Here is a 22,638-nt window from a genome sequence, read left to right as displayed (position 1 = left end):
AAAGTTGGGGAGCGGTTGGCCAGAAAGGACACTGCAACTCAGGCTAAGACCCGGTCATATGCGCCTTTGCAAGATGTTTAACTCCAGTGGGGCTATGTCACGGCCAACCGAACGCAAAGCTACATTCTGCACATGCTTGCTCGCCGGGCTGAGGAGACCACTGGAACTTATATTGTCCAGCCCGGTTGCTAGAAGATCTCCACAGGAAAAAAACAGGAAGAAATCCAAACAAACCACAAACAATAAACGAATGCCAGAACCTAGGGCCGGCATGGAAACTAGGTCCTACTCCTGAACTAGGCAAACAAAAACTGAGTATCTCTAAACAGAGGGGGATTATGGCAGCTGACGGCGGCCCACGGGGCGTAGCCAAGGTTATGTGTTGTCTGCCTAGTCCCACTCCTGCAGAGGGCAGCATAACCCTATGCTATAGAATATATAGTTGTGTCTGTCAATGAACAGAAGAGAAATATGCACTATTACTGTTCGAATGACACTGCCAGGTAAGGGGTAAACATCAGGGGCGATCAAAGAGTTAAATGTGTCCCTAGGGGGTGCTTGCTAACTGTGGGAAGGTTGCTCTTCTCCCCTGTCAGTGGGGTGATCTGCCTTGTTCACTCTCTCGGGAACAATCGCGGGTGGCTGATTGGCTACCCCTCTGTACAATCAGCACACGATTACGCCTCCAGCGGCGTGCCCACACCACCTAGTGGCTATTGCACAGAATGACGTATAAGTACAAGTACATGATTTCGTGCAATAGAGCCCCTTTGCTGCAGTAAATGTACATTAGGCAGTGTGCAAGTGGTTAAAGTGGAAGTAAACCCTCCTATTGTTTTCAGCCAAAGAAGCTGCCATCTTGGCCTAGGTTTACTCTTCAACTGCCATGATGCTGCACATGCGATCAGTTAGGACACCAGCCATTGGATGGTTTGACAATTTGGTTGAGAGCACATCCAATATGACAGCTACATTCCCGGCATGTGCGGGAAATGTAACTTTTTTTGAAACTGTTAAAACTTTGGGTTTACTTCCGCTTTAACTCAAACTTAACCTCTACACAATCCATCCTCTAGTCTTATCAGGGTTGGATGACAACCAGTGTCATTTACCTACCCTCATGGGGAAATGTCATCATGCAGCCTGGTCTCACAATACTCCTGAACTGAGCACATGCACATCATTACATTATTAGCTTGGTTCAGTTCAGAGAAAAAGAAAAAAAAAAAAAGACTGCCCAACGTCAAACGAGGAATAAGAGAAAGGCCCTATAACATCACTGAATTATAATGAAAACTGCAGTAATAAAGGGATTTATAGAGTGTAAAAAAAAAAAGGGATCTAGGAGAATAGTAAGGGAATGAGAAGCAGGGAAAGTTTTACTATGAATCTTAAGTTAAAAAAAAAATAATAATTCAAAGTCCAACAAGATCTGCAAGGTCACAGCTACTTCCAAATTAAATAGTACTGAGATATGTATCAGCTACAAGAAGGTAAATTTTAACAATGACTGAATTCTGTACTTTTTACACTTCCTAAAGCAATAATACATTTTTTGCTCCCCATTAATATACATTTTATGTTTGACAGAATACTACAGTTTTAATACTTTTCGTATGAAATACTGTACTTGGTTTCTGGATACTGTACTTTTTGTAAACAACTTACGTCTGACACTGTAAAAGACGAACATGCACTAAAGGTACCTTGCAAAGAGCCAACCCCTGAGAACCCCCTTTATGTGCCAAGTCGGTTCCCATAGCAGACTGTCGCTGTGTTGTTTGTTTTGTGTGAAAGTGAGTGATAAAAGAACCATGAAATCGACACAGAAAGGCAAAACAGCAGAAAGAAGTGGGGACTCTCCATCATTGCGGCTCCTACCCTCTGCTGACTCGTGTAACAATGGGATCTCCACAGCCATCCACAGATCCAACACAGCTGTGCATTTCATTAGATGAAGGGGCCGAGTGACACAAGTAAATAATTAACTTATTCTGCTCCGCTGACTGTGCCTGGAAGACCAGTCATAGCTGACAGATTTTAATACAAGATAACACAAAAGGGGCATAATGAGCTTAAGATAAGTTATAGTTTGAACTAATGAACGCCAAGATACGTAAAGATAAAAACGTAATCCCAAAAGACATAAAATTGAAATCTGTTGCATACAAAAAGAGAATTTCTAAACGACTGGAATGCCAACACCAATAAAATAAAGTGTTCATTGATTTAAAAAATAATAATTCTATATTTTAGACTTAAAATCGTAAACTTCGTAATCTGAAGCAAAATGGGAGAATTGTGTAACAAATAGAACAGCAGCATAATTGGAAATGACTTACAGCAACCAAGTGATAAACAGTTATGAAATCTGATTTTAATTTAAAAAAAAAATGAAGACACTAAAAAAATCTAACATGAAATGATACTATATAGAAAAAAACAAATTTAAAAAAAGGAAAATAAATATCACTGCAAAAATGTTAATCCCAAAATTTTGCAAATCCTCCTACATTCTCAAAGACTGCATTTTATAAACTGGAAATTAATAAAAGTAGAAGCCATGTTGTCAATCAAATTTTAAAGTCATATTTTTTTTTTTTTTTATTTGCTCCCTGCGTAAAGAGTTTTAAGAAAACATCAAAGTTATATCCTACCGATATTATTAACATGTTACTTTAACAAAAAAGTGAAAATAGTTATATTACTCGTAAAAAAAACATAACTCTTTGTCTTTTTTTTTTTTCTTTAAACCAACCACACTTAGATGTTGTTAATACTGCTTTTCAATAAGTTTGAAACATAAAAAAATATATAAGCCAATTTTTTTTTTAGGTCATAATTAATTTACCAAGCTCTTAAGAAAGCAGTTGTCAACTCCTTTAAAATTTACACCATGGTTTTAGAATTATGTGGATCTGAATATTGTTCATAAAATTGTGGAAAAAATATTAGGTAAAATTTAAGTTGAGTACAAACATCTATTAAAATAATAAATTGCAAACTGTGCTATAACCCCCCTGGTGTAATACTCCTATTTTACAGACTCAAGACTTTGAAAAAAAAATAAAGAATACATTTGTATCAGTCAAAAGTTTTAAAGATTTAACCTTCTACCATGTATGGACATAAAAATATTTGCAAAATATTTAAAAACCTTTTTGAAAACTTCTCAATTTAAACAAGACTACTCTGCAGAATTTAATGACTTTGAAGAAATGCAATGGGCTTCTAGTGTTAACTGTAAGTATTAAACGTAAAGACTTTTAGTGAACTTGGTTCAGGAAATCTTGCTCAGTTAAGAAGGAGAAAAATGTTATTAACAATCTAGTTTAAAAATGGGTTTTGTAGAGGCAGCAAGGACAATAAAGTTGGTACACAGCTTTCCCAGAAGCCTCTAAAAGACTGTGAATTACACATTTGCATAGCAGTAAGCACACAAAAGCCCGATTAATTGAAAAACCCCACAATGCTCCTGCCCCATTATAAAACCACCGCAGGAACTTGACAAAATACACACAAACTGCAAGAAAGCAGTGCTGGAGGAACAATGTGTGTTTGGTTTGGCCCAGTCAGAAAACACAACTGTAATTTTATTCCGTGCAGTAAAACGTAGAAAGACAGAGCTCCTCTGAAGAATGTGCTAAAAGGTCGGAAGGTCACAGAGCTCGAGGGTGATCTAAATATTTGCCAACCTTTCAAATGAGCATTTAATATGGAATTCATAGTGGGGACCCAGAACAGAAAAAAATCAACTTTACCGAGTGAAGAGCTGCCAGTGCCTAGCCACTCCTACTTCAAGCTGCAACTTGCCAATTAGCCTGTCACTTTAAAAAGGGACAATCTATGAAGGATGGCTCATTTATGAGAAAATCTCACCAACACTTTTTGCTTTCAAAAGCTATTAAGGGACACACAAGACAAGAGTATTTATTCAAGCTGGCACTGTCAAACCTCTGTTTTTAAGACATTTCTAAACGCATATAAAATCATGCAATGATTTTTCAAGGGTGTCAGTCACACTGTGTATTTAGGTGTGGTCAGTTGAGCAGTGTTCAGAGAAAATAGAACGGTGTGCATCCAGGAATCAATTAAACCAGGGGTGTCAAACTGGCGGCCCTCCAGCTGTTGCAGAACTACAAGTCCCATCATGCCTCTGCCTGTGGGAGTCATGCTTGTAACTGTCAGCTTGCAATGCCTCATGGGACTTGTAATTCCGCAACAGCTTGGAGGGCCACCAGTTTGTCACCTGTGAATTAGACGATCCAAATGCATGTAAATGAGACTAAACATGCCTAAAACGTCTTAAAAACATGAACATCTCAACGCATTATTTTGGAAGGCATAGAAGTTGTTTATACCACCCAGATGACTTTTCCTGTGTTAGAAAAAGATAAATGGAGGAGTGTAAAGGCCTGAAGTCTTGGGCCCAAGTCATACCAGCAGCAGAAACGTGCCTCAGGGCCAGGACAAAACTACAAACAACTGGAAACAACCCAAACCTATTACTAGCCTTTGCAGCAACGATTACATGGAATGTCAGCACACATCAAAAACAAACAGTTTAACAGTTCATATTAAAACAAGGGGTTTATTCATACACATTTGCAAACATATTACCAAAAATATTGGGATGCCTGCCTTTACAGGCACATGTCTCTTCTGGGAAGGCTGTCCACAAGGTTTAAGAGTATGTCTATGGGAATGTTTGACTGTTCTTCCAAAACCACATTTGCCTGGCTTGCAGTCTCCACTCAAACTCATTCTAAAGGTGTTCTATTGTGAGGTCAGGACTCTGTGCAGGCCAGTCAAGTTCCTCCACCCCAAACTTGCTCATCCATGTCTTTATGGACCTTGCTTTGTGCACTAGTCCAAATCATTTGGTGGAGGGGGGATTATGGTGTGGGTTTTTCAGGGGTTGGGCTTGGCCTCTTAGTTCCAGTATAGGGAACACTTAAGGAGTCAGCATACCAAGACATATTGGACAATTTCATGCTGTAAATTTTGTGGGAACAGTTTGAGGATGGCTCCTTCCTGTTCCAACATGACAAACAAGGTCCACAAAGACATGGATGAGTGAGCTTGGGGTGGAAGAACTTGACTGGCCTGTAAAGAGTCCTGACCTCAACCGGATAGAACACCTCTGGGAGGAATTAGAGCATTGACTGCAAGCCAGGCCTTCTCGTCCACATCAGTGCCTGACCCCACAAATGTGCTTCTGGAAAAATGGTCAAACATTCCCATAGACACACTCCCAAACCTTGTGGACATCCTTCCCAGAAGAGTTGAAGCGGTCATCGCTGCAAAGGGTGGGCCAACACAATATTGAACCCTACAGATTAAGACTGGGATGCCATTAATGTTCATGTGTGTGTAAAGGCAGGCAATACTTTTGGTTATATTGTGTATGTGTAAGCCATTGTGGCCACATCAAGGCACCCCAGTTTATTGCGGTCCTCAATCTAGAATTTATAGAGTCTTCCAAATTGGAGCACATATAGCAGTTGGATAGATTAGGGCAGGTGTGCCTGGAGGGAGCTCATCACTCCTTAAAAGGTATAGGGACGCATGCAACAGCCAGCAAGAGCACAATGGCAGCTGAAGGTATCCCATGCATACATTCATAAACTACAAACAATTGGCAACCACCAGGGCCAGGACATACGCCAACATTCTTTGCAAACTCGCCATCTTGGTAAAGGAAGGATTTGCTTCCTTATGTCAGAGCTGTCCCACTGTTGACTTGTGATCTGATAACTAATGGTGGAATATTCAAGAAGCAGCGAGGTGGAGGAAGCCCAGTTCCATAGAATGAAAGCAGCACACAAATGGTGTTTCTTGCACTGCCGGTCCTCAGGTACAACTTTGGCTCCAGCAAGGAGAACAGAGAGCATCACAGTAGTGATGACACTAAATCTCACTCCAAATCTTCCAAGTCTAGTAGTCAAAAGCAGCAGAGACTTAACTCTAACACTAGAGATATGCAGCTATGAAACCACAAAACCAGGGTGGATAGGCAGGGAAAGTACATTGCTATTTTAAATGAGGAATTTAACACAAAATGTCAATTTTTTATGCATGAAGGTAAAAAATCTCCTGTGTGCAGCAGCTTTCCCAGCCCTGCCCTAATACTTACCTGAGACCCATTTCAATCCAGCATGGTGCACAAGAGCGGAGCTTCTACTGGGTCGCTCATTCCTCGGAAGCCATTGGCTCTCACTATTGTTAATCATAGCCAGTGAATTGATTAGGTTTGAGAGCAAGCCTGCTCTGGTGCCCCCAATACCAAGTTGCTTGCAATGTATACAAGGGTGTGTAAACAAGTACTGTGTTTTGATCAGTAGAAAAAAAAAATGCAAAAATCCTAGTTCAAAGTCCATATTTTGTACCAATACGCCTTATATAAATGCCAGAAAATAAGTCCAAAAATGCTAATGCTCAAACATCAGTACCGTGTGCAATAGGCCTAAAGCTGTACCTTCTATCAATAAAATCTGACAATGATCACCAGTCAAGCGTGACAATGTTATGAGTCTGCTGCAAACAAAGGGAAGCATTTCTTCAGTCTGCATAAATAAAATTCTTACAATTTACAATCGTAAAATTGCTTTAAAAAGCTCAACCATTTATCATTCTAGGTGTCCTTAAACTGCAAAAAGGATTTTACGGCAAGGCAAAAATACAGTTTTCTCTTTCGTTCACTGATGGACACAGATCCATGTCTTCTAGACCGTTGGCATTTCCCAAAGCAGCATCAACATGAGGGGTGGGAAAAACCACAGCAATACGTATAATTCCCAACAAAGCTAAACATAGCCAACCAGGTAAAAAAACAGGAGCTCAACCAGGAACAATTGGAGCTCACCATCAGGAAAAAATACACCCTCAAGAGGCGGGAGCCTCTGCAACCGCAGCCTGCAAAACTTTGCGGCCAAAAGCAGCATCCGACGATGCAAGTACATCCACCTTATAAAACTAAGTGAATGTGTGTACAGACGACCACATAGCCGCCTTGCACACCTGAATCACTGAGGCCTGATGACGGAAGGCACAGGAGGCACTAAGCGCCCTTGTAGAATGCGCCTTGACAGGGAAAGGAGGAACCTGATCCTTAATAGTATAGGCCTGCACCACCGTCTGTCTGATCCATCTGGAAAAGGTCGCAGCAGATGCAGCCTGCCCCTTACAAGGTCCATCCGTAAGAACAAAGAATCGGATTTCCAAATCAACTCAGTCACCGCCAAGTACCCCGAATTGCCCTGACTACATTTAAGAAATGTAGAGCAATTTCTTTAGGATGTTTTGGCTTAGAACATAAGGACAGCAACACAAAATCTTCATTCCAATGAAACTCCAAGACAACCTTAGGAAAGGATGCCTGACGGGGGTTGTAACACCACTTTGTCCTTGAGAACCAGCAGGTAAGGTGACCGACAGGAAAAATGCAGCCAACTCCGACACCCTATGCGCAGAATATAAATAAGGCTACCTTCTGCGACAGAGTGAGCAAAGGAAGTTCACAAATGTTTTCAAAAGGACGCTTTTGAAGTACCGACAGTACCAAATTGAGATTCCACAGAGGTACCAGGGATTGCACCGAGGAGCCAGATGGCGCACTCCCTGCACAAAAGGTGTAAACCAAGGACTTCGCCACCAACGCCCTTAAAAAAAATTATGGCCAAAGCGTAAGTCTGGCCCTTGATGGTGCCCAGAGCCAAACGTTGATCTACACCTTGTTGCAGAAACTCCAACAAGTGACATACACACCAAGTAATGTACGCCTTCCAAACTCTATGATAAACTTTCCTGGAAGTAGATTTCCTAGCCTTTAACAGAGTAGGAATCCCAGACTTCAGCACCTGGCATTCAATAGCCAAGCAGTTAAAGCCAGCGACTGTAAAAGCAGGATGGAAGATTGGTCCCCGAGACAGAAGATCCTCTTTTCCAAGGAACGTCTGCTACCAGCCTTACCAGGCCTGCGTACCAAGACCGGCAAGGCCAGTCTGGTGCCTCCAGAATGACTGGAATACCATCTATCTCGATTCGGCGTAGCAGTCTCAACAGAAGTTGTATTGAAGGAAAAGTGTAAAATCAGACAATACTGACCCCAAAAGGCCACCAGGGAGTCTGCGGCGTCGGCTGGAGGATCCCGAGACCTTGACACAAACCTCTGCATCTCCCTGTTGGAGGCAGGAGGCCACCAGGTCCACATCGGGAGTACCCCACAGGAGACATAGTTGATGAAACACCTCCAGATGAAGGAACCATTTGCCCTGATAGAAAAGCCTGCCAACAGATAGTCCGCTTGCCAATTCTCTACCCCCGGAATGTGCACAGCAGAGAGGGCCGGAAACATATAGTTCTGCCCACCTCAGAACGCCGGCTACTTCCTGGGCCACCAAGGCACTCCTTCTGCCCCCTTGATTGTTGACATATGCCCCTACAGTAGCATTGTCTGATTATATCCTCACCCGGCATCCCTCCAGACAATCTGTCCACTGAGACAAAGTCTGATCGCTCGAATCTCCAGGATGTTAATCGGCAGCCTGGACTCCTCTCGAGTCTAAACACCTTGAGCCGAGTATATTCCCAAGACACCTCCCCACCCAAATGGACTGACATCCGTGGAAATCACTGTCCAATACAGGGAAGAAAGGACTTTCCCAGGCGAAGCGCCAGGGAGCAGAGCCACCATATCAGAGTCCTTCTCGTACCATGACTCAACAGAATCAGATCGTCCAGCGACTGCAGATCCTTCTTCCATTTGGCAAGAATCTCTCTTTGCAGAGGTCTGGTATGGAACGAAGAAAACAGAACCAACTCGAAAGAGGAGACCATCAGACCCAGCATTTGCATGCAAGTCCTGAGTGGACAACAGGAGCTGAATTGCATTCTGCAACTTCAGTTTAGCCTGAGGAAGAAACACCCAGGCCGACGCGGAAGCCAAGCATCAGACCCAAGTAGTCCAGCTTGGTGGACGGAGTCAAAGCCGATTTTTGAAAATTCAGTGTCCAAACTCCTGGAGAGTTTGCACAGTAATGTCCAAGTCAGCTTCTAGACTCGAAGAAGACTCTGCACGCAGAAGCAGATTGTCCAGGTAACCCAGTACCGCGATCCCCTTCTGCCATAGCAAGGCCAGCACTGGGGCCAAAACCTTTGTGAACACCCACGGAGCTGAGGCGAGACCAAAAGGTAACGCCACGAATTGATAGTGCTCCTCGCCCATGGCAAAATGAAGAAAACGCTGATGCTTGACATATTGGGATATGAAGGTAGGCGTTTGTGAGATCGATAGAAGCCAGAAGATGATCCCCTTGATGAAGGGAAGCCACTACCGTGCGAACAGACTCCAACCGAAATTTCTGAACCAGCACAAAGTGGTACAGAGCCTTGAGGTCCAAGATCGGGCGAACCTGGCCTTCCTTCGCGGGAACGGTAAACCGATTGGAGTAAAAACCTTGAAAACATTCCAACTCTGGAACCGGCACAATGAATCCTTGTGCCAACAGGTCCTGCATGGCCCTATAGAGGCCCTGCAGCCAATCGTGAGACAGGCGCAAGTTGAAAGCAAAGAACCTTGCCTGAAGCTCGATCTTGTAACCAAATAGAATCAACTCGTGGACCCATTTGTCCTGAATGAACAAGGTCCACGGGTCTGGAAAAAGGCAAAAACGCCCTTCCCACCACAGATGCAACTGGGGGTGCCCCTTCAGGATGGGGAAGGCTTGTCTGCAGAACCGGTAGTGCCCGCTTTCGACTTACAATCTCAGGGTCTCTTGGAGCCTCCCGCAAAGTTACGGGTGGATCACAAACCCTTTAACTGCGATCCAGATTGGCGAAAGGGCCGCTTGTGAGCCGAGAAAAAAGGACCACGTTTATGATGAGGTTTCTTGCCCCTAGCAACCTGCGGAAGTAATGTACTCTTACCTCACGTAAATCATCCCCTTAATGGTCTCTTCCATAGAGGCACCGAACAAATGGCCACCTACAAAAGGTAGATCAGTCAGCACCTTTTTATAAGCCTGGTCCGCCAACCAGTGCTTCAACCAAATTATGCGGCGAAAAATCACCGCCGTCACAGATACCCTGCCGGCCAAGGGGTGCACATCAAAAGATGCATCACATATGTACTGTAGCCCCTTCATCAACTGATCCGACAGCTACTCCAGCTCAGGAGGGTGTTGACCCCCTTCCAGATCCTGGCGTAAAATTTTTGCCCATTCTGTTGAAGTCTGGAATACCAAGGTGATAGCAAACACCGGCCTCAACATTGAACCTGCCATGGTGAAAAGGTAATGGACCAGAGCCTCAGCTCAAAAGTGTGGACTTATTTAGCCTGGAAACCTGAGAGTCCACTGACTGTGGAACCGTTTGTTTCTTCAGGACAGAATCCTCAAAGGGATATCTCCTAGCAAAGCGATTAGGTATTCCAACCATGCATTTCGGGCAACACAGGAACAAAAATAATAAAGAAAAAGGAAAAAAAAATCTATTTAAAAAGGAAAAAATGCCAGGACCGCAGATCCCAGCAAAGAGCCAGGTTCTTACTCCTGACTAGGCAGAAAAAACTGAAGTCCTATAGCAGGAAGTGATGGTATACCCCCCTGGGACTGCCTCAGGGGCGTAGCCAAAATTGTTTCTGTCTAGTCCTACTTCTGAAGAGAGAGCAGCATAAGCCCAAGGGTCTAGAAGACATGGAGCTGTGTCGGTCAGTGAACAAAAGAAAAAGCATTTCCTCAGTCTCCTATCCCTCAGTGATCAGACTGCAACATTGGAAAATTTTTGTAGCAAGGCACGAGGTGAGACTGCAGCAAGAGCCTGTGACAGACACATGAACAAATAAATGCTTGAACTTTCCTCAGTATAAATATGGTAAGTTAACTTGCGTTATGCCAGATTCAGATACCCTTGGGTACATGCACTTTCCTTAAGCTGAAACTTTAGCCATCTGCTGCAGGCAGAAACTTTATAGCAAGTTACAAACATGAGAAGCTGCAACAGAGGGCTGATCTGTGTCAGACATTTGTAAAGTAGATCTGACCCTGAACAATGCCTTAAAGGAGAAGTATGGGATAATTACAATAAAACACATTCATACTCCCTTCCATGCTGCAGTTGTCCTAAAACCACTTTAGGACCAAGGACTGATCAACCAAATGACCGCTTATCACTTAATAATTGATCTGCTCCAAGCAGAGGACAGTGATTGTGTTGAAAGGCAGAAGAAGCTGACAATCTGGCAGCAGGGTTGATCCTGACAATATTGCTGGGATTTATTACAAGTATTTATACAGTGCCAACAATGTATGCAGCGCTTTACATATATATTGTACATTCACATCAGTCCCATATTCACATCAGAGCTTACAATCTAAAAAGGTATCACATTTATACATACACATTTTTTTTTAAAGCCCGTAGCGTGTGCAACACACTCAAAAGACTCCACCCGGTGCATAAAAAAGTGCACACACACAAAGTGAGAACACAAAAAAGCACAGGGTGTGCGAAATCGAATGGTCTTCCCTCCGAAGAGGTAGGACCCGAAACCTCAGTCCCCCGGGGCGCAAGACTCCTGACAGGGACACAAGGTACTCATGGTCTATCTGGCCGAAACCAGACAGACCCCGTTCTTCAGGGGGACTGCCGAAACAGCCCCCACCGAGTACTAAGTAGGGCTCCCCCGAAGGGAGACCCCATAGGAGAGGGCGAACTAAGCCAAAAGGCCATATCCACCCCCTCCCAAGACTTAAGGCTGGGCCCGAAGACCCACACACTCTCGTCGTGCAAATAAAGAAAAAAAGGTGAAAGTGAAGGTGACGGACTCCAAATAAAAAGACAGACAAACAAAAAAGTGGGGAAGGGGAGTGGGGAAAGTGCTTTGGTGCCATGTGAAGAACCAAGGCAGGCCTTCCAGCCGGAATAAAAAATTCCTCTGGTGCAAGCCAAAAGGCCTGTCCCAAGAGGCAGGTGTGAAAAAGGTGTGCATAGTGCAGTGACCAAGGTGCCAAAAGAACTCACAGCGAGCTGCCCCTCACCAGTGAGAAATTAAGGCACCCCTGGGCTGCCACCCCAGGGGCACTTACACTACGGGCTCTTTCAATCTCAGCCCCCGGCCAGACCAAATGTAGCCTATCCCCACCAGCAGACATCAGAACCTGGACAGCTTGGGGAGAGCTTACCTACAACTGGGGACTGGCCCCCTACAAGCCAGATCAACCCAGGAGAGAAAGCCCCCCCCTCGCCATCCTGTTCCTCAGTCCATACACATATTAAGGCCAATTTAGATAGCAGCCAATTAACCTACTAGCAAGTCTCTGGAGTGTGGGAAAGACCGGAGTACCCAGAGGAAACCCATGAAGACATAGGGAGAACATGCAAAGTCTAGGCAGGTAGTGCCATGGTTGGCTGTTTGAACCAACAACCCTAGTACACATAAGTAAACATGCTCCTGTGACCCACAAGAGAAGTATAGCCAAAAAGCTTTGGCTGTGCTTCACTTTTAAAAATGGATGCACAATATTTTAATCACTTAACATGCACAAAACCTCAAAATAAGCCAATTTCAGGTCCATCTTAAAGCGGTAGTAAACACTGCTTGGTCACTTGCACCTACAGGTATATATAATAAAGCAATGAATACCCCCTAAACATGCACTGTTTGGGAGATATTCACAATTTCTTTAGCCAGTGACGTCAGTAAATATGGCGCGATTGGGACACCCGTGGCTTGGCCATTCAAATGGTCAGAGCCCACAAACCGAAAATTGGGTGAGGTGCATACTAGCACATTATGCCATTTACTTGCAAGGGGACTTTATTATTTTTTTTTTTTTTTTCGTTTTTTAAGACTTCTCAATCACTTTAAAAAAGGATAGATAGATAGATAGATAGATAGATAGATAGATAGATAGATAGATAGATAGATAGATAGATAGATAGATAGATAGATAGATGTGCAAAGGGTTTAGGCAGGTGTGAAAAATGCTGTAAATGAAGAATGCTTTTAGAAATAGAAGTTGTAATAGTTTTTTGGCAATTAACCAAATGGAAAGTAAATTAATAGAAGAGAAATCAAATCCATATTAAGCGTGACCACTCACTGCCTTCAAAACTGCATCAATTCTTCAGTCCTTCTAGGTTCACTTGCACACAGATTTTGAAGGAACTTGGCAAGCAGATTGTTCCAAACATCTTGGAGAATGAAACCACAGATCTGTGGATATAGGCTGCCTCAAATCCTTCGGTCTCTATTTATTCTTAGATTTGATGAGATCAGGGCTCATTGGGGGCCAAACCATCACTTTCAGGACTCCTTGTTCTTCTTTACACTGAAGATAGTTCTTACTGACATTGGCTGCATGTTTGGGGTCGTTGTCCTGCTGCAGAATAAATTTAAGGCAACCACATGCCTTCCTGAGAGTATAGCATGATGGATAAGTATCTGCATGTATTTCTCAGCATTGAGGACACCATCGGTCCTGAACAAATATACAACCTTATTTGCAGAAATGCAGCCCCAAACTTGCAAGGAACCTCCACCATGCCTCACAGTTGTCTGCAGACACATTGTATCGCTCTCCAGACCTAGAGCGAACAAAAACTGCCTCCTGCTGCAGCCAAATATTTAAAATTTTGACTCATCAGTCCACAGCACCTGTTGCCAGTTTTCTGCACTCCAGTTCCTATGTTTTCATGCATAGGAAATGAAAACAAGGCTAAGCGGCTCAACTATGCACTAGTTCTTTGGAACAACCTACATGCCTTCAAAAACTGTGTGCAAGTCTACCTAGAAGATTTGATACTGTTTTAAAGACAAAGGCTGGTCACACCAAAAATTGATTTCTCTTCTGTTCAGTTACTTCCATGGTTATTGATAAAAATAAATGATTAAACCTTTTTCTGAAAGCATTCTTTATTTACAAATTTTTTTGCACCTGCCGAAAACTTCCGCACAGTAATTTTATATATATATATATATATATATATATATATATATATATATATATATATATATTTTCACACACACACATACATATACACACATACATATACACACACACTCCCAAAATGTCATGGTGGGGGGGGGAGAGCCTAAAAACTATGTATGGGGTAGGGGAAGTGGAGTAGAAATCTTGCAATTGGAGTCTTCAAGATTTACAATAGAACTGAGAGCAAGCCTTTAACTTAAAAAAAAAAAAAAAAAAATTAAAATCACTCCTAGGTAGACTGTCAATTTTAAAAGGATAGACGTTTAAACAAAACCAGTTGGGAAAAGTAGAATTGATAACTCTTAGCAAATGAACAAACCAAAAAGAATGTAATCACTCGCAGCTTTCAATCCTTTTACGCAATGTATTATAGCCAGGAGACAGAAAGGGAATCGGTCTCTAAAACCAACACCTTCCCTGGCTTGCAAGCTTTTCCAAAAGACCTACACACTTTGTGAATGCCAGATAAGGAATCAGCTTCCTAAACACCCAGATTTTCTTTTTGGAGCCTTTTCCTCTAAAGTTGTACAACGTGAAGGAGAATAAGAGAGAGTCTGCTGTGGCTTTGATGTAAAGAAACCAATATATGACTGCTCTTTAAGAGCATTTCTCAGTCTGTCATGTGAAAACGGATTAGCACCTCCAACAAAGATCTGCAGATCAGAGGGGTGAGCACTGATGCCTAGAGGTATTAAATGGGTGGAGAAGGGAGGATTTCAATTCATGCTGGCTGGAAAGATGGGGAATGAAAAATTTGTTTCTAAGTAGTGGACTGGCCCAGCCAACTTATACACTCCTAAGAAAAAAAAAAAAAAAAAAAAAACATTATCTGCTACTTTAACAATTCATTATAACAAGTTAAAATAAAGACTACAATCATAGTCTAAAACAAAGTGTATATATATGTATGTATGTATATATATATATATATTACACACAAATACACACAAACATACATATACACATATATATATATATATACAGTGGGTACGGAAAGTATTCAGACCCCCTTAAATTTTTCACTCTTTGTTATATTGCAGCCATTTGCTAAAATCATTTAAGTTCATTCTTCTTCCTCATGAATGTACACATAGCACCCCATACTGACAGAAAAACACAGAATTGTTGACATTGTTGCAGATTTATTAAAAAAGAAAACCGGATATATCACATGGTCCTAAGTATTCAGACCCTTTGCTGTGACACTCATATATTTAAATCAGGTGCTTTCCATTTCTTCTGATCATCCTTGAGATGGTTCTACACCTTCATTTGAGTCCAGCTGTGTTTGATTATACTGATTGGACTTGATTAGGAAAGCCACACACCTGTCTATATAAGACCTTCCAGATCACAATGCATGTCAGAGCAAATGAGAATCATGAGGTCAAAGGAACTGCCTGAAGAGCTCAGAGACAGAATTGTGGCAAGGCACAGATCTGGCCAAGGTTACAAAAAGATATCTGCTGCACTTAAGGTTCCTAAGAGCACAGTGGCCTCCATAATCCTCAAATGGAAGACGTTTGGGACGACCAGAACCCTTCCTAGAGCTGGCCGTCCGGCCAAACTGAGCTATTGGGGGAGAAGAGATTTGGTGAGAGAGGTCAAGAAGAACCCAAAGATCACTGTGGCTGAGCTCCAGAGATGCAGTCAGGAGATGAGAGAAAGTTGTAGAAAGTCAACCATCACTGCAGCCCTCCACCAGTCGGGGCTTTATGGCAGAGTGGCCCGACGGAAGCCTCTCCTCAGTGTAAGACACATGAAAGCCCGCATGGAGTTTGCTAAAAAAACACCTGAAGGACTCCAAGATGGTGAGAAATAAGATTCTCTGGTCTGATGAGACCAAAATAGAACTTTTTGGCCTTAATTCTAAGCGGTATGTGTGGAGAAAACCAGGCACTGCTCATCACCTGTCCAATACAGTCCCAACAGTGAAGCATGGTGGTGGCAGCATCATGCTGTGGGGTGTTTTTCAGCTGCAGGGACAGGACGACTGGTTGCAATCGAGGGAAAGATGAATGCGGCCAAGTACAGGGATATCCTGGACAAAAACCTTCTCCAGAGTGCTCTGGACCTCAGACTGGGCCGAAGATTTACCTTCCAACAAGACAATGACCCTAAGCACACAGCTAAAATAACGAAGGAGTGGCTTCACAGCAACTCCGTGACTGTTCTTGAATGGCCCAGCCAGAGCCCTGACTTAAACCCAATTGAGCATCTCTGGAGAGACCTAAAAATGGCTGTCCACCAACGTTTACCATCCAACATGACAGAACTGGAGAGGATCTGCAAGGAGGAATGGCAGAGGATCCCCAAATCCAGGTGTGAAAGACTTGTTGCATCTTTCTCAAAAAGACTCCTGGCTGTATTAGATCAAAAGGGGGCTTCTACTAAATACTGAGCAAAGGGTCTGAATACTTAGGACCATGTGGTATTTCAGTCTTTCTTTTTTAATAAATCTGCAACAATGTCAACAATTCTGTGTTTTTCTGTCAGTATGGGGTGCTATGTGTACATTCATGAGGAAGAAGAATGAACCTAAATGATTTTAGCAAATGGCTGCAATATAACAAAGAGTGAAAAATTTAAGGGGGTCTGAATACTTTCCGTACCCACTGTATATATACATACATACATACATACACACACATACACAGTCTTCATTGTTCCGGACGTAAGCCAGGGGATGTCACAATCAGTCAAAGCTGTGTATCCGTCTGTCATTTCATAAGGACGGCAGTTTTTGTCTGATGGGATCATGCTAATACAGAACATGAGGCATCTTCTATGTGCCTAATGCAATCCTTATCAATGTTAATTGTAGAGATGTGGGAGCCCAATACTGCTACCTTGTCTAGGCCCCCCATTTGCCTTACTTCATCTTTTTGTAAATCAAACTACACATAAAGTGCTTGTAAACTCTTCCACATATCCAGTAAAGTAAATGGCCTCAGTTGATAAACAGATTAAATCTAGGTTGCATCTGTTTACCTGCAGTCTTCTCTACATCCATTCAAAGTCCAGAATTTAGAGCTCGTCTGAGCTGCCAAAATAAAGGGGCGCGGAGAGCTGAAGTTACACTCTGCAGAGCTCAGTGAGGAGAGCTCTGAGAGCTGATTGGAGGGAGGGGACACACCCACCTTTACACAGCACTCAGGAACAGAGCTGAGGCTGTCAACCAGCTGGAGGTCCCTCCCCTGTCACCACTTTTCTCTTGGTGTCAGGAAAACCTGTCAGAAGTGACTTATGCTGATAGCAGAGAAAAGCAGCAGCAGACAGAAATTACACTTGGTACTCTTAATTTAGACAAGCACACGCTATAGAGGGATATGCTTTGGTCATATAACATGTCTGTAACACATCTGTTCAAAAAACTATAGCCAGAAAGGAAAAATGTACTATCATGTACTGCATTTATATGGCTCTTGCACTCTTACCATCATTGGGAACCAATGACAAATACCCATATTTGTCTAACCTAGACAACATGGATAGCTAAATCTGTTGCAGATTATATTACCTGCAATAGAGATGAGGTAGGAGGCGGGACCAATATATGGGATGCTTAAAGTGGTCCTGTATTAAAATGTAAGTCCACCATTTACATATAGCAGCCAATTGATTTAGAGGCTTTCTTCTTCATATGTGTGCAAGTGACCATGGGAAAATATAAAAGGCAAATACAAGCCTTCCTACCAGCACCTTGTGTTTCTGATCTTCTAAGAATGTGCATTGATCATGTAGTTTCATGGTGTCATTTGTTGCCCCATATGCACAGCCTATAGTACAGAAAATATTCACATTATTGTGTAATAATTTTATGTGATTCTGCCCCTATGGAGCTCATGTACTTTTTGGAGCTTCAAAAATGGGTGATAAAACACTCAGGTGTGAACAGATCCTTGGAGAATGAGATTCTTCATCTTGAGTGCTGTTATGTTTTGGAAATCGTGCAACATAACACTCAAGTGTGAAGATTTGTTATGCCATAAGGAACATCTACATTTTGTACCCTAAGTCATACTCTGAAAAAATTACCCTTTGCGCAGATTTCTTCCTGAAAAACAGCAGAGCACTTCCTGTGCTTAAAGCATTATAGCTGAATATCTGCAGTGTAAGATCATCTAAGAAGGCACCGCTGCCTTTAACTGCAAGTCTTCCTAGATTTGGAGTGAGGTTTAGTGATGGGTTTACTGTGCTGCTCACTGTTCTCCTTGCTTAAAAGGAAGCTCTACCTGAGGATCCTCAATGCAAAGATCCCCCTGCTTCATCCATTCTGTAAAAAATGTTGAGTATTGACCGACTTCATTCACATCTCTTCCTTGAACGAATATCCTTGGCACAAGTGAATCCACTGTGTGTGTGTAGTACAACAATATAGAGGGACAAATCTAATACCCCCTTGTTCTGTGTTTTATCCCATATGTTTTGTAAACGTAAAATAATTTGTAATAAATCTTTGTGATTTTAATCCATTGTGAGGTCTCCGGTACCAAGAAAACCCTGTTGCCCCAACCCCCTTTCCCTTTTCTGTTTTTACATACGTTATCACAGGATGTGGGTACCTTACAGTCGATTTTTTAAGGAACAATTCCTTCCTGAGCATTTGACTTTATACATTCTGTGAATTTGAGCTTTCTGAGCATCTCGTTGCTTGATTATTACATTGTAATAAAATCACTAGTCAACATAAGTAAGCAAAGCCCTGCCCCTCCACTGAGATTACCATGATGGAGACTTTGGTTCCACTTTAACTGTGAAACCTTCCAATTTCACTTGCTTGCAACCAGGATAACAGTAATCCAAAGAATTTCCATCTTTTGCAGTGTCTCCCTGCCTCTCCTAAAGGTCTGGTCAGGTCTTATGTCTAACTACAGCCAACCTGTTGCACAGAATACGGCATCCCAGGTAAAGCCCATACGTTTACTGCACATGGGTTTTCACATTTAGTTTAAATGCTACACATATTAGAGCTCTTAAACATAACACAGGCATATATACAGTAGCACCTAGGCAGTAAGTGGTAGGGGCAGCAATAGAAGCCAAATGAGTTGCTACATGCACATGTTCTGATAGTGAAGATGCTGACAGAAGGAGACAGCAGTGTGAACTGAGAGGTTAACTGCTACTGCTTCTTAACTTTCCAATCACAGAATTGAGACAGGGAGGTAACCTGGCTGAATTCTTTAACTGCATTAGAGAAAAGTCAATTCACCAGGCTGGGTCTGATGTCTGTCAAGGCTGTGTAAAATCTCAGAAATAGATGGACAGAAATACAGAGACTAGATCCTATACAGTATATGCATTTCACCTTTATATTAAGCACTTTGCCTGGAGTTGAGTTTTAAAGACTTCAGAAAGTGCAATGGAATAGCCTGGTAGTATCCACAAAAAGAAAACTATCTGAAACAAGCTTTGTGGAAGTTCTTGCCTGTATATATTTGGTTAGCTTGAAGGGGATTTTCTTAAAGTGGTGCAGGTAAAAAACCTTCCGCATGCAGCTCCTCCTAAATACTTACATGAGCCCGATCTCGATCCTGCAACGTGCCTGAGAGCCGAGGCTCTCTCCCTCCTCATTGGCTCAATCACAGCAGACAAGGGAGCAGGGATGACCTCGCTCTGTGTGTCTTGTGGACAGACAGAATGGGGCTCGGGAGCAAGCGTGCACAAGTACCCCATAAGCTGCTTGCTATGTGGGCACTCAGCAGGGGGGGAGGGAGGCCGGAGCACCAGTGGGGGAACTGAGAAGAGGATGATCAGTCCTGCTCTGTGCAAAACCATTGCATAGAGCAGGTAAAGTATAACTTTTTTTATTTTTGTTTAATAAAACAAAATAAAAAAAAAACTTTACAATCACTTTAAACTTGGAGTTTCACTTTATGAGAGGGCCCCCCCCAAAAAAAAAGGATTACCTTTTTGTCCATGTCGACTGCTGAATTTGTCACCGATCTCTGGTCGTCTTGTTTGTCTCAGCAGGATCTTGATCAGGAAAGCTTCTTCTGCATTTGAGGAAATCATGACTTTTTCAATATACGACTCCGTAGACCCCTTATACCTAGGGAAATGGTAAATTTAAAAAAAGTGCTGTATAGTTTTCAAGTTACTTTCAAACTTGAGCTCACAACCATAGATTTCTCAGTTTCCCGGTTTCCCTGATGAGCTTAGAATGACATGAAAGATGAGCAAAATAACTAAAACAAGTGAGAGAAATTGCATTGTTACAGATGGGTAATCTAAACAATGCAAACGGGCTCCTTAAAGTTCATCTGCTTTCCCCTGGGAATATTTCCATTTACTTCCTGTCCCAGAGAGGACATTTCTCCAGAGGGGAATCCCCTCCTAGGCAAGCTGCATTATAATAAATGTTTGCTTTTGTGTTTATTACACCTTTAAGAGATAACAGAACTTAAAAAAAAAAGGAAAGAGTAAAGGCAGATTAAAAAAACAAAAAAACAAAAATGCTAACGTTGATGAAAATGCTAGATTGAAAATATGATACTGTCCAGCACCGTTTACATCCTCTGGAGCTCTTAACCTGTGTTTTGCTGGACATTAATAATTGGGACTCAGCCTGACACAGATCCCCTTGCCTCCCCATCATCCACTTAAAGGAGGTACCCACCACCGGGGAAAATACATATAGGTAGAAACTCTGTTAAAGTTTACAATTTGGCATTTATTTCTACTTGCACAAAGACAAAAGTTGAAAACAGCTCAAAGAGACTTACGTTACAGGAACGTCTTTATATTGCGGTTGCTGCGGCCCAGTGCTGCCCTCTAGAGGAGTCTGGGTGACAGTCGGCATAGATTTGTTCACCAGGACCTGCTTGTTTTCCACCTTTTCTCCTGATCACAGAAATTTGCACCATTAGACAATTTTCAATACTAACAGAAAAGCTCATCTTTGGCCAAAAGAAAAACAAAAAAAAAAAAAAAAAAAAAACTCTGATTGCTACACAAACCATTTCTTACATGAATTTTACCAAAAAATACTTTCCTTCCTGTATCACTTTTTTTTCAGGCATCTACAGTGATGAAAAAAGTATTTGATCCCCTGCTGATTTTTCACGTTTGCCCACTGACAAAAAAAAAACTATCAGTCTATAATTTTATTGGTAGGTTTATTTTAACAGTGAGAGACAGAACAACAAAAAAAATCCAGAAAAGCGTATTTCAAAAAAGTTATAAATTGATTTGCATTTTAATGAGTGAAATAAGTATTTGACCCCTTCACAAAACATGACCTTGTACTTGGTGGCAAAACTCTTGTTGGCAATCACAGAGGTCAAACGTTTCTTGTAGTTGGCCGCCAGGTTTGCACACATCTCAGGAGGGATTTTGTCCCACTCCTCTTTTCAGATCCTCTCAAAGTCATTAAGGTTTTGAGGCTGACGTTTGGTAACTCGAACCTTCAGCTCCCTCCACATATTTTCCATGGGATAAGGTGTGGAGACTGGCTAGGCCACTCTAGGAACTTAATGTTCTTGAGCCACTCCTTTGTTGCCTTGGATGTGCTGTTATGGGTCATTGTCATGCTGGAATTACCCAACCACGACCAATTTTCAATGCCCTGGCTGAGGGAAAAAGGCTCTCACCCAAGATTTGACGGTACATGGCCCCATCCATCATCCCTTTGATGCAGTGGAGTTGTCCTGTTCTCTTAGCAGACAAACACCCCCAAAGCATGATGTTTCCACCTCCATGTTTGACAGTGTGGATGGGGATGGTGTTCTTGGGGTCATAGGCAGCATTTCTCCTCCTTCAAACACGTCAAGTTGAGTTGATGCCAAAGAGCTTGATTTTGGTTTCATCTGACCTAAACACTTTCACTCAGTTCTCCTCCGAATCATTCAGATGTTCATTAGCAAGCTTCAGGCGGGCCTGAACATGTGCTTTCTTGAGCAGGGGGACATTGCGGGTGCTTAATAATTTCAGTCCTTCAAGAAGTAGTGAGTTACCAATTGTTTACTTGGTGACTATGGTCCCAGCTGCCTTGAGATCATTGACAAGATTCTCCCACGTAGTTCTGGGCTGGTTCCTCACCATTCTCATGATCATTAAAACTCCATGAGGTGAGATCTTGCATAGAGCCCCAGTCAGAGGGAGATTGACAGTTATTTGGTGGTTTCTTCCATTCGCGAATAATCGCACCAACTGTTGTCACCCTCTCACTAAGCTGCTTGGCGATGGTCTTTTGTAGCCCATTTCAGCCTTGTGTAGTTCAACAATCTTGTCCTTGACATCCCTGGACAGCTCTTTGGTCTTGGCCATGTTGGAGAGATTGGAATCTGATTGATTGATATTTATTATTTAAACAGGTAACAAGCTGAAATTAGGAGCACTTCCTTTAAGAGAGTACTCCTAATCTCAGCTCGTTACCTGTGTAGAAGGCACCTGGGAGCCAGAAATCTTGTTGATTGACAGGGAGGGGGGGGGGGTTGAATACTTATTTTAACTCATTAAAATGCAACTCAATTTTTTGATTTTTTGAAATTAGTTTTTCTGGATATTTTTGTTGGTTTTCTGTGTCTCACTGTTAAAATAAACCTACCATTAAAATTATAGACTGATCATTTGTCAGTGGGCAAACATACAAAATCAGCAGGGGATATACTCCATGCACAGGTAGTGTGCGTTCAAAGTGCTT

General features: G+C 42.3%; 1 protein-coding gene across 1 annotated transcript in view; it reads right to left on the bottom strand.

Moving 5' to 3' along the window:
• Positions 1–22,638, bottom strand: part of POLR3B (RNA polymerase III subunit B) — a 256,879-nt gene that overhangs the window by 43,995 nt on the left and 190,246 nt on the right. The window contains exons 22-23 of the mRNA XM_082257170.1: positions 20,720–20,837; positions 19,904–20,046 (exon numbers count right to left, since the gene is read on the bottom strand). Of these exons, the coding sequence (XP_082113296.1) occupies positions 19,904–20,046; positions 20,720–20,837 (261 nt within the window). The remainder of the gene's footprint in view (positions 1–19,903; positions 20,047–20,719; positions 20,838–22,638) is intronic.

The sequence above is a fragment of the Pelophylax lessonae genome (assembly GCF_965119305.1).
Source record: "Pelophylax lessonae genome assembly, chromosome: 4".
Classification (NCBI taxonomy): domain Eukaryota; kingdom Metazoa; phylum Chordata; class Amphibia; order Anura; family Ranidae; genus Pelophylax; species Pelophylax lessonae.
This window is presented reverse-complemented; position numbering and strand designations above follow the sequence as displayed.